This window comes from Xylocopa sonorina, chromosome 15, assembly GCF_050948175.1.
Source record: "Xylocopa sonorina isolate GNS202 chromosome 15, iyXylSono1_principal, whole genome shotgun sequence".
Classification (NCBI taxonomy): Eukaryota; Metazoa; Arthropoda; class Insecta; order Hymenoptera; family Apidae; genus Xylocopa; species Xylocopa sonorina.
In genome coordinates this window covers 1,090,715-1,103,224 of record NC_135207.1, presented here as the reverse complement: position 1 = coordinate 1,103,224, position 12,510 = coordinate 1,090,715, and the positions used below count along the sequence as shown (strand labels likewise).

Genomic DNA, 12,510 nt, shown 5'->3' with positions numbered 1-12,510 from the left:
CTTCCGCAGGTGACCATTAAAACTCGCCCTCGACGATACTATTCAATCTGTTCCCGATAGCCACTCATGCCATAGAAGTTGCAAAAGAGGGATTGTTTTGTATCGTTAAGCGCAATCATTCAATTACAAGATTTCCATACTTGCGACACACGAACGTATACGTTTCCATATAATTTGCGTGTAGCTTACGTCTTAAAATTGCATACCTTAAACATTAGAAGCATACTGGCATGTTCTTTGCTTAAATTTTCATTTCTCTGCTATTTGTCTATTCCGACGCATTTAAACCTTGTCTTCATTTCTATCACTCAATTCAGTACAACATAATTAAATGTATATAGAGTGTTGAAAGAAACGGGGCTTAAGAATTTGTATCGTTGAAAAAAGTAAATAAAAAAATTGTTTATCCAACATTTATGAAACTACCATTTCTCATTAACGTGCAATACGTGGACAGAGACTTTCGTTGCGTAATCAACAGCCTTATGTAGTTTACACCTTATTTTATAATTTCCATTAGTGATAACGTTTCATGGTGATCAAATTGAAGAAAAAATTTATTAGATGATTAAGCAACAGCCTGTGTTAACTCGCAGCCAGTAATAGTGTCTACACAAATAAATTTGCATTTTATCGCAAAAAGAGAAGTAAAAGGAAAAATTAAGTGATCAACCCAAATGAGAAAATTAGTATCAATTGCTACATTGTACATAATCATTATTTGAATTGCCATAATATCATAGTTATTATATTAATCGCTATAATATCATAGCTGCATAATACTTAGAGATCAAATAAATGAAACTACTTTTATTAACATTTGGCATATCGCTTTCACGTTTATTTACATCAAACTGAAACTTCATCCAATAACAGAAGCAGTCTTTTTAAAGACTGTTTTATCAGGAGTCTCCATCAATCAAAATGGGAATAATCGAAAAACGCACAGTTCTAAATTCAAGCATATGTTACAAAATATTCCTAACGTTCATATCATACTGCAACGCCATTCGACTGATTCTTCTTATCTCTATTCCATATCGGTTCACTTTAGCGTTGAACTGAAAAATCCATCGAACTTCCTTACAGTTCATCCTCCGGTTTATTTATATCATTTTTCTTTTTTTTTTTGTAATTATTTTATTGCTACAACATCGACGCGTCTCAAGGAAACACCGTCGAGAAAGGTATCTTCGAGAAGAAACGATTGGTGAATTCGGATAGAGACGAATCCCACATATCCATCATTTTTGGCAGCATTCCACGGTACACCAGAGGCCAATACTCGTTGACGAATACCAAAGCAGCGCGATCTTAAAGCAGAAATTTGATTTTTATTATTGTTGTCATAGAACAACATTTTTTTATGCTTTTTTTATACATGTACTATTTAGAGAATTTTTCCTAAGGGTGAATTCTTTCTACCTCTTATAAATAATATAAGAGGTAACTATCAACGGGTATCAACGGGTTTTACATTATATAATAACGGTCACTATGATTAAATTATATAAATGTAGCATTTAATTATAGTTATATATATATAATGAAATATAATCATTTTGTATTTCTTTGAAATTTGTAATAAATATGTAGGTATGCATATTTTACTGAATATTCTAAGGTACTATTTAATTTAATTTTAATTCATCATAAATTTTTGAATACTTAATAAGTAATTAAATGAAGAAGAATACATGTCATATTAATAATAAAATATTTCACTTACAAATCGTATAAATGATTAATTGCAATTTTAATTTTATTCACTTTGTGCAAACTAAAAGCGATTTAATTCTTTCTTCTGGTTTTCATAAATGACAACCAATTCTTCATCATTTTTGTTTTATACTAATTTCATAAAAGATAATTTAAAAATTATGAAAGTTATATATATGTACATATATTCTCAAAATTGTTAATGAAGAAGCTGTTCGAAGAAGAATTACTAGACAAATTATTTCAGTGACTATCTTCAAATGTTGGAAATAAAAAAACAGCAAATTAAAACTGATGAACGCAAACTATACGCTTTGTTACTATCAAAGAATATAAATAAATTCTCCTTAACAGATTTCTTGCTGTAAACCTGTATTGCTATAAATTAATGTACTGGAAGTAACAAAGAAATAAGACCACGTCTAAATTTTAACAATTAAATATTATTGGGAAATGCATGAATTTGTTCAAATTAAAATAACTAAAATAACCTTTCAGCTAAACTAATAAAATATTAAGTAACCAAGAATGTTAAGATACATATGTACATACGTAAATAAAATGGAATGAATTATTAAAACATTGAAATAATCAAAGAAAATTCTAAACATCTCTCACGTAAAAACAGAACGAATTTCACGTTTAATTCGACCAATCCTGGTTCCACTTGTACGTTCGTACATATTATACATAAAACATACAAAATATCTTGATGAAACAAAAAATGCTATAATTACATTTGACGCAAGAGAGCTGAACTGAAAAACACAGTAGACGAAGAGAAGTTTAGCGAGCGACGTTGGTTGAGACAAAAGCACCGAGGACAAGCAGCAAATGACAGTGGTATATTGCGATTGCATGCTAATTACACGGCAAAGGACTCTCTTGAAATCGGAATGCCCGTAGGCGCGTGTCCACGGCGAGCGTAACATTACGTAACGATGAGGATATGTCGGAAAAGCATCCGTTCGACTAATGAAAGTTTCTGGCCGAATCGAGGCAGTTACCTTAAGTAAACAGCAAGACTGCCCCGCGTACTTGTATTATGTCACATTCCTGTTATAGGAATCTTGTAACGGTTGTGTCATCGACACGAACTTCCTCGATCGGTCTCAGAAGCAGTTCACTTTTCTTTTTTTACGTCTTCCAAGCTACACCCCTGTTCGAACAGATCTCCACTTTTTAAAGACGAATGTTGAGAGGCTAGGATTGGCACATACTAGAAATGAATATATAAAAGAAGAAATAGGAAGAAAATATTGAAATACGATTTCACTCTTACACAATTGAAGAAATGAAGGGATCTGTATACAACCTGATTTCAGTCTATTGCGATAAGAAAATTGCAGAGATCGCCAGTTATGAGAATTCATCTATAAACGAATCGACAAATACGTATGTATGTGCAATACGGTTGGCAAATTTTAATTAATATATATCTAATAATTGCGAAGATAAATTAATGTATTTTTCTAGTGCACGTTTTCTGACCAAGATCTGTCGTTTACATTAATTCTCAGTTTCGTGTAACAGCGATATCAATAGAATAAGAATCGGTTACTGCGAAATTATACGTTATATACATGTATAGTAGAACCATACTGCTACAATTAGAGATATAATCAAGTATTATACAACTTTAAATCACATCCTACAACGAGTATAGAAGATTTAAAGACATAAATCTAGATACACAGCAGAATCGCATGATAAATATCATTTCTAGGAAATGTTTACTTGTACTTGTAATTATAATGAAAATAAATTTTTGTTACTAACATATAATTCGACAATATGTATATGTGTGACGTAAAATATTTATAAAAACAAAAAAATAATAATATATTAATATTAATATAAATATATTAATAAATATATTATATTATTAATAAATTATTAATGATTAAATTACAAATAACACGAATAAATAATTAATACCATCTGAAGTAAGGGAATAATGTTACTTTGCATAGTAAGAAGTAACCAAAATTGTTTCAATTGTGGTAATATACTGGAATTGATTTTCATGAAATACCAACTTCACTTACCTTGTACGTATACAGAGTGAGTTATTTAACTGTAACAAACTTTATTGTTAAAATATCTCTTGTACAAATAAAAATGTTTCAACCAAATATTGAACGTGCAATGTAACAAATAGTTTGAAACATTTTTTTACGCAACAAATAGATAACAAATAAATTGAATGGTACAATTAATTGACTCATCCTATACATATACCTTGTATACTATAATCTTAGGTTATTAATAACTGAGTTTACCTTCACGCATGAAAATAAACTCATCCAGAGTTGAACCGCGTATATTTATTACTTACTTTACATAAGTTCGAGTACTTACTCAGATCCTCGTTTCCATTGAAAAGATCGCTGAACCAAACCTTCAGGTTTCCAATAGTGGGTGCTAATTTAAAGTGTTCCACGACCCATCTATCATCCACTACGTGACCAGAAATGTCCCAGGTGCATCGAACGTCCTCCATACTGATGTTGAAGAAACCTGTCAAATAGGTACACAAGAAACGTACTATTATATAAACAAGCCTCCGATAAGTCACTACAAGTACTGTTACTTATACTAAAAGCGTACGATTTTACAAATTGTGTCTCTTTCTTTCTTGTCGCAAGGGAACATTGAATGAAAATACAGTTACTACTTAAGAAAACATTCTCGAAATTCAATTCGATTACTCTTTTCACGGTTTCAATTTAGCGAAAAATATCATACGTTAATCCATTTAATTAAAATCAATAAATCAATTAAGATTAATCAATTAATTTCCGAAGTTTGAATTATAACTCTGTTGTACTGTACCCGATCCACCAATCTTGAAAGTACTTAGTTGGCCGTCGGCTTTATAGTCGCCATCGACCAAAAGCTTCGGTAGCTCGACGTCAATTTCCAGCCGAAAGAAGTCGTCGTTTATTTCCGGTTTCACGGACAAGAAACGCGCCTTCGCAAGACCGTACGTCCGAACGTCCGTGGCTGACAATTTTCCGCGAAGTTGACCATTCGCGTATTCAATGGAATGGGAATCGACGTAAAAAGGATCCAAGACTGGTATGTCGAAATCTGGCAGCCCTGTGATCAAATTCATTTAAACTGTGCGTAAATGAACAATCTGAGACAATAAAGAATTGTTTCTTTCCTTTTTCTAAAATGTTCCCACTCTAAGGAGTATAAAAATCAATATTATACAAAATTGTTTAATGCGAATATCTATAAAGCCTTAATAATTCGTATAAAAGAAATGTACGTTGACAATCTTTTAGTATCATAAAAGAATGCAAAAAGATTGTAAGAAACATTTTGCAAATATATTTAAAGATGTTAATGCATATCTTGCAATCATTACTAATATTCTTTATCGTCGTTAAGAGGCAACAGTAGTCATGCTCGGTTGCGCGTTAATTGAAAAATTAAATACCGAAACTAAGTAAATGAGGCTTGGTACCATTGACACGTCATATCCTAAGCGAGTTTTGTAAATGTTCAAAAAACACTTGCTAAGTGAACGGAGAATGTTTACTATCTAAAATCATCGAAACAGTTGAAATCCATGGTTACTTAATCGACTCTGCGTATATAATACAATTTCGTTGATCATCAAAATAATTGATTTCTACTAAAAATTGTTACATGACCTTAACGAGTATGCAGTGTTATGTAATCATTATTACTTTAATGCTGTTCAGGAAAGAAATGGAATAACGAACGTCGTTACAAGGACGGATTCGAAACAAGTTTGACAGAGGAAAAATGATGTGATTATTGGGTTGTAACGAATATGAAAACAGAACTGAATGCATATATACGCGATTCGTTTAATCATTCCCTACTTCGCTAAATAATAATGTTTCACATTTGGACAATAATGATATTATTACCTTGAATGAATGTGGGCCATGCTTCCTGAATGGCGAGCCTCAAACACGAAGAATAGTCATCGTTATCTCTTTTGCAAGTTTTCACGGTTTCAGCTATGGAACAAAGTAAACACGGTTATTCAGTGGAAAGAAATAGCGATTACGACAAATGGGTTGGTGTTCCTTCGTGATTCATAGGGCAAAAACGAAAGCACATGGTGAACGGCGATTTTCAGATTTCGCTGAAACTGAATTCACCAGCACATACACCAACCTACTAACTTACGTCGTGCGTCGAAACAACCCACACTGACTTTCTATCTTACTACATACTTCAACAGAACCGTTGATAGAAACATTTATTCTTCATCTGTAAAAGAAAAAACGAAACTACTTGCTGGTGTTCCGATTTTAAATACAATTCTCTCTCTCCCGAGTAACTTTAACAAATCATAGATTCTATTGGAACCATTTTAACAATTTAAGTTCTTAATTACAAGCAACAATAACTATTTGTAATTAAATAATTTTGAAATGAATACAAGTTTTTATCATGATGTGGTGCAATTTAATTTTATACACATCACCCTGTTGTTCGCAGAATTATAAAGTACGTACCATAAACACTTTAATAAAAGAATGTATAATGAATACAAAGATTGTATAATCTATCCTTATCAGAGAAAACAGAGGAGCAACACATTAAAAGTCATAAATTTATCCTAATCTTTTATCATTCTGAAAGTAAAATTAACTACCCTTCGCAAAGGAAAGAAAAATTGTAACCAAAAAGTCTAATCTTTCTGCACAAGAGAAACGAGAAAAAATCAAAAAGTTTATATCATTTCCTTTCGATTCAATCTGTTCCTGCTTCATAATCCTAAAAAAAAAAAAAATAATAGTCGAAACTTTATCTCAACAAAAGGATTATATAGGAAATAAAACCAGAACTCCATATCGCCCTCCCTTGCTTCAATTTACTCTCGTTAATCTCTACGTATATCTGTAATTCCATTCAGAAGCTAATTAAAGGACACAGAACAGTTCACCCGCATAGCTTAATGAAAAAAATTCAAGTAAAACTATGAAACGAAAAACGTGAAAACAGTGACGTAACCCGGAAAGCTGCTGAAAAAGAGCAGAGGAGACGAAGGATGGACGACTCTGCAATGGCAACTTACGAAGTTGGTATTCCCCGGCGACGAGGGTGGCAGCGCACAGCACGACGGCTATAGCACGAAAGGCTTCGAACGACATGGTGTACTCGGGTAAAAATCTTCCAGCTAGCCTAGCCAATTATAAGCGGTCCGTTTATATAGTTTCCAGCTCCAAGGACTCCGGCACAGATAGCTACGTTGCAAAATTGCATGTCATTAAAGCGCGCCAACACGTGAGAGGCGAGAAGCGACCCGCCGCACCAGCAATTGCGCCTGCGAGCTGTTCCACCGCCGTGGATTCTAGGGAACGCGTAAACCCGCTCTTCTTTTGTTAACGCACAACAGCTGGGCTATCCGCCGTCCACCGATCCAGGAGGAGGCCGATCCAGCTTCGACTTTTCTGTCACTGCATCGGCATCTCTGGCTCGCTGGGCTCGCTTTCCTCTCGCGCCTGCCCGTCTGCATAGGCGTTCTCGGAACCGCTCTCGGAATAATTTCCACGCTTGTTTACCTTCTATCACTGTCGCTGCGTTCCTCTTTCTCAATTGACGTTGGATTTTGATCATTACTGACGAAATAGAAATTACGTTGATGTTGCTGACAACAAGTGTCAAACGAGATATTAGAACAATTTCTTTTCGCATTTTTTCTGTTTTTGTTTTTTTTTTTTTTTTTTTGAGGGGATTTTAAAAGTTGGCTGCACTTTGGTCAATTAATAATGCAATTAGTTAAGTTGATAATGTATAGTTAATAATGACATTTTTCTTAGAATCGGTGAGTTCGAGAGAGAGCAAAATAAGCCTCTTTCCTAGCTGATCGATATTTTAAATAATTCTGCATTAGTTTTAAGAGTATAGGTAATATTACTTAATTTGTTAATAAGTATAGATAATATTAATTACTTTGGGGTTCCTAATGATTTAATAAAAGTAGTTTTTAATACCCGTAAAATTATTTGAAACACGTATCATGTACTTGTTTACAGTTTCTTTACAATAAATGTTGTAATGAAGTAAGTAGAATCTTCTTAAATTGCTCAGTCATAGAATTTAAATCTATACTACCTGTATTTATAAAAACAGAGACAAGTTTCATGATGTTTTTAAAAATTGCGAGAATGCGAAAACAATTTATGTGTGACACAATTAGAAATCAATTATATAGTTATATTTTCAACGCATGTCGTGAATGCATTAAATGCGTGCGTGTTTACCGATGGAAATTAGTTGTGAGTTAGTGAAACGATATGCATAATATTCCCGTATTTAAAGAATCTATGAACGACAAATATTTTAATATCTATCTGAAAGATAAATGTAACTAAATTATACAAAACTGGTATAGAAACTACAATACTATTTTGGAATGCAAAAACTGTTATTTAAATAATTAATCCTCCGCTTGTTCTAAACTATACACAGAATATACGAGGTTCGTTTTGTAAACACTCGTATTACGGTGACTCGCTTCCGTATTGGCCAATATTTAGCTTCTTCTATCTGTAATTAGAACTGCTTTTCTGCATCGTATGTTGGTAACGTGCGACGTATGATTCGTAATACCACGCTCGGCGAGTAACCCGACGTCCAATTATTCTCTGACGACGCTACCTACAAAATTACACTGGCGGTTACGGTGTACCGCGGAGAACAGTAAAGCTAACAGCACACGGTGACTCACGGATTTCAGTGTGGATCGACCAGTCTGGATCGAGCTCACTTCGTTGCCTTCGCGTTCTTCGCGATTCGAAGAACAGTTCTCCCAATTTCGACTATTACTTTCTTATTACCCTATCATTTATTTGATTATCCGTTTATTTCGACCTTTTATTAGATCCTATTTATTTATTTCATTCGTAATCGAATTTCAACAAATAATTAACATTAATGAACCTCCTCAGTGTTACGCGCGTGTTCCGCAGAAATGCAGTAAACAGAAATTTGAATCAATTCTGAAGTTTACCCATTTACTACGTGCCCATTTCTAATATATCTATTTCATAAATGAACTTTTATTTAACATTTTCTTATGCGACATCTTTGTAAAATTACGAAATTTTATTCAAAAGTTACAAAAACCAGATTAGGAACATTCAAGTTTTTCTAAAGAGCACTAAACGGACAATAAATCTCAGAGTCTATTTTAAAGAGAAAATCAGATATAGCACGTAATAACTACCTCCTCGGTTAGTTTCGCTTAAGATCCGGCGATATTTTTGAAAAAGCACAAAAATAGCAATCGATCAAAGCGGCGAACAAGGATCGACAGAGACAGGTATTACGATCGGACGTAGATCACGTGCGGGCAAAGGTAGACATCCGTGACCTTGTGACCTTGTATGTACCTGCCAGGAACGGTGGCTGGTTGAAAACGATACTGTAAACAGATGATGACAAGATGTCCCTATGGAACCGCTACGGCACCGTCTGCGCAGTTTTATGTAACAGGGATTACGGAGCGCGCGAACCGGACGCCCTTGGATCACATAACATCGATATGAGAAAACTAGTTTTCATCGGTAAGACGGCTGACAAAGAAAAACGGGCAACGAAACTGTACTACGTTACATACCTGATCGATGCGATCGACTCTCACTCGTTTCCACGATCGATCGATCGACACAGTTAGCCGGCGAAGCGGTCAGGCGATCATCCCCGATCGGTGACGAAGTGAATGATTTGTTCGCGGTACGAGATAGAGGATTGTGTGGTAACTGTGCGAGGAGTTTCTTTTATCATTCATAAGCGACGTGACTAGGTTGATTGATTTACCCGTCGTTAGGTGTTGATCGTATCGATTTTTATTTTTTTTATCACCGTATAAAGTAATGCAGGAATTCCTGGGATGATGATGTTGAATGACAAGTATAAAACGAATGGTTAATGAAAATTAGGTTAAATGATGGTTTATGACTAAACATTTTATTGTCTATACAAGGCTGGATTTAAGAACAATTAATTAATTGGGATCCCTTGTATACTTCCTTATTTCGTTGCAGTAACACAACATTATAAAAAAGAATTAAATAAATAGTGTTAGTGAGGGATTATCGTGCTCTCCATCATTCCAATGTATTTTTGAAACAGTCTTTTTAGATTGCTCAAAATATACCAGAGTATTAAAAGTGTGAGTAAATATGAATTCATTAAAGAAAAGAAGAAATTTAATTTCTTAAAATACAATGAAATTGGAAATTTAATAAACTATTTTCCTAATCACTATAGGAAATTCTAAGCAAATTGTAATTAGTATTGAGATAAAAGTTAAAAAATAACAGACTAAGGTGTGAGATATGTATGTCAAAATAAAAAATGTAATGGTGCAGTTCCTTCTGTATGTGCTAGTAAAATGACCCGATTGCATCTTATATTTTTTTAAAAGAAAAATTATGCACATCTATCGGTTAACGTTTACAAGTTGCATTATGCCATCCGTCGCTTAGTGAGCGGTGCTTGTCGCTATTATGGAAAATAATGCGCGTAAATGACACAAGTTCAAAATACATGTTTGCTCGCGCGTTGCATAGCCACTGCATATACTTCAATAAGTAGACGCTTAATTAAGGTAAATGCATGCGTGTTTAATTAGTGTCAACTGTAAATTAAATCTATAATCTTCAAATACAATGCGTACCCAACAAAATATACAAATGTAAACATTAGGAAACAAATTAAAAAACTAATTGACTATTTACTTATCTCATAATTAATAAGCGTTAAAAAAAATTTCCAACGACCTCGCTCAATCGGTAATCAAGATCGTGAACAGCCTTCTACGTAACGCCATCTACGTAGTATAACCTTGTACGCGTACAGCTAAGCGGCCACTGATTAAACCTGTCAGAGAATCAGCTGATCGGCTATTCACGTACGTGAGATCAGCTGTGCACAATCATGGACGCGTTGACTGAAGAGGATTTTGTGATACCTTCGCCTAAATACGAATGTAAGTACCTGATATCGTATTTTAAGTTCTGTGAAACGTTGAATTCTTGAAGTAAACAGTTCAATAATATTAGAACGATATAACCTACAGCCGGCGCGCCATTGTACCGGCATCCATTTTGCCACATGTGGACAAGTCGAGACTGAAATTTAAAACGTTATTTTCCGTGTAAATATACAGAGAAATAAGTAATGACACGTGCGTACGCTTTGTTTTTCAGATTTGGATCATACTGCGGATGTACAGTAAGTACTCGATACATAAATCTTTCGTGGCAAAGAGTTTTAGAGGTTACTTGCGCGATTAACCTAAAAAGAACACCGAAACGGCGTGTTACCGCTTAGAGAGCTAAAACAACATTAATCTGTCGTATTGTTTTAATGACGTTAAATGATAAAAGTGAATATACATTTTAATATTCAAGGTATATTATAGATTACACGCGTGGGGCGATACCATAGAAGAGGCTTTCGAGCAATGCGCGATGGCCATGTTTGGATACATGACGGATTTAGAGCGGGTTCAGATAACACAGGTGCACTACGTGGAAGCAGAAGGACACGATATGGAAAGTCTTCTTTTCCATTTCCTTGACGAATTACTGTTCATGTTCTCCGCCGAGCCGTTTATCGTTGCAAAGGTATATTACATTGATGAAACGTTAATTGCATCATAATTTCACTTAAAATCTTTCCCTAATCATAAAATCCACGTAATTAAAGTTCATTCGACGCTTTTACTTCTCACACATCATTCATTCGATAAGTTTTATCATTCATCGTATTATTTCGCTAGAAAATTAGACGATCAAGATAAAGTGCCTCTTCTTTTTATAACTCGTCATTTTTTGATCTTTTTATAAGAGAAAGTGTCTTGTGTTATCAGAAAGTGAAGATCACTAAATTCGACCGCGAAAACTTCAAGATCACCGCGACGGCATTAGGGGAAGAGTTCACGATCGGCAAACATACACAGAACGCCGAAGTGAAAGCAATCACGTATTCTGCCATGCAGATCCTTGATGATGCCGAGTCGCAACGTCCTCAAGTTTTCGTAATCGTAGACATATAGTCGTTTCGGGTCAGCACGATGCTCCGTTTGATTTCTTGACGCGGCCTGGGTACTTGGCTTGGAATTCTGCTTAAGACAGAGAAGTGGAAATTGCCGCGTGCTTATAGGAGCAAAAAGGGAGTTATATATACCCTCCCTTACGTCCTACATAGGGTACGATCCTTTTGTAGTTACGTAGGGTTCAAATAAATACGTTACGAAGAAAACACCGGGCTCCCTTCTTGGCGACCTACCTCAGGTCTGCATCGATGCACTAAGGAGCCACGTGATTCGTCGAGAACGATAATGTACATACTTGCTATCCACAACATACATGTGTAAACGTAAATGACATATTTGAATAACATAAATATTTTCATTTTTAATCATATTCGTTATTGTGCTTATAGGCTTCTAGATATCGCCGATAACTATAAATAACAGCACGCGTCTGCTTTTACATATAAAAGACGTATAAAAAATGTTACAAAGTATTTGTATATTTTTATAAACATGAAATAAAGATACTTTTTTTATGTTTCTCTTTCAGTGAAAGTATCCGTTATAATAACGAAATAATAAACGTTTGTATCGCTAGCGTTAAATTTCCTACAAGTATCAATTAAACGAGGAATTATAACAGAAATTATTGATCAACGCGAACAATTTTCTATCGGTAGAGATAGAATAGGAACGAGAATTGAACACGGTTTGGCACGTGCGCAGCGTACGGCCCTGGCATCCAACACCCC

The 12,510-nt window shown here is 34.5% G+C and overlaps 3 protein-coding genes across 3 annotated transcripts in view; 1 reads left to right on the top strand and 2 right to left on the bottom strand.

Annotated features, from left to right (window-relative positions):
* Window positions 1–12,510, bottom strand: part of LOC143430606 (circadian clock-controlled protein daywake) — a 210,144-nt gene that overhangs the window by 55,693 nt on the left and 141,941 nt on the right. The gene's annotated exons all lie outside the window — the stretch shown is intronic.
* On the bottom strand, window positions 796–6,945 carry LOC143430756 (circadian clock-controlled protein daywake). Its single transcript, XM_076907172.1, has 5 exons — window positions 6,788–6,945; window positions 5,628–5,720; window positions 4,555–4,821; window positions 4,081–4,239; window positions 796–1,313 (listed from the first exon to the last, which is right to left on the bottom strand). The coding sequence occupies exons 1-5, from the start codon at window positions 6,861–6,863 to the stop codon at window positions 1,165–1,167; spliced, it is 744 nt and encodes a 247-aa protein (XP_076763287.1). The 5' UTR covers window positions 6,864–6,945; the 3' UTR covers window positions 796–1,164.
* On the top strand, window positions 10,578–12,313 carry Archease (protein archease). Its single transcript, XM_076907098.1, has 4 exons — window positions 10,578–10,708; window positions 10,929–10,953; window positions 11,144–11,348; window positions 11,594–12,313. Exons 1-4 carry the CDS (start codon window positions 10,657–10,659, stop codon window positions 11,777–11,779), a joined length of 468 nt encoding a protein of 155 aa, XP_076763213.1. The 5' UTR covers window positions 10,578–10,656; the 3' UTR covers window positions 11,780–12,313.

Bases quoted from the DNA above. Each gene is read 5' to 3' on its own strand.
- Archease (XM_076907098.1), top strand. From the start codon at position 10,657: ATGGACGCGTTGACTGAAGAGGATTTTGTGATACCTTCGCCTAAATAC. The intron at 10,709-10,928 runs GTAAGTACCTGA...TTTGTTTTTCAG, and splicing joins ACCTTCGCCTAAATACGAAT to ATTTGGATCATACTGCGGAT. The intron at 11,349-11,593 runs GTATATTACATT...TTGTGTTATCAG, and splicing joins AGCCGTTTATCGTTGCAAAG to AAAGTGAAGATCACTAAATT.
- LOC143430756 (XM_076907172.1), bottom strand. From the start codon at position 6,863: ATGTCGTTCGAAGCCTTTCGTGCTATAGCCGTCGTGCTGTGCGCTGCC. The intron at 5,721-6,787 runs GTAAGTTGCCAT...TTTGTTCCATAG, and splicing joins CGCCGGGGAATACCAACTTC to CTGAAACCGTGAAAACTTGC. The intron at 1,314-4,080 runs GTAAGTACTCGA...TTCTGCTTTAAG, and splicing joins CAATGGAAACGAGGATCTGA to ATCGCGCTGCTTTGGTATTC.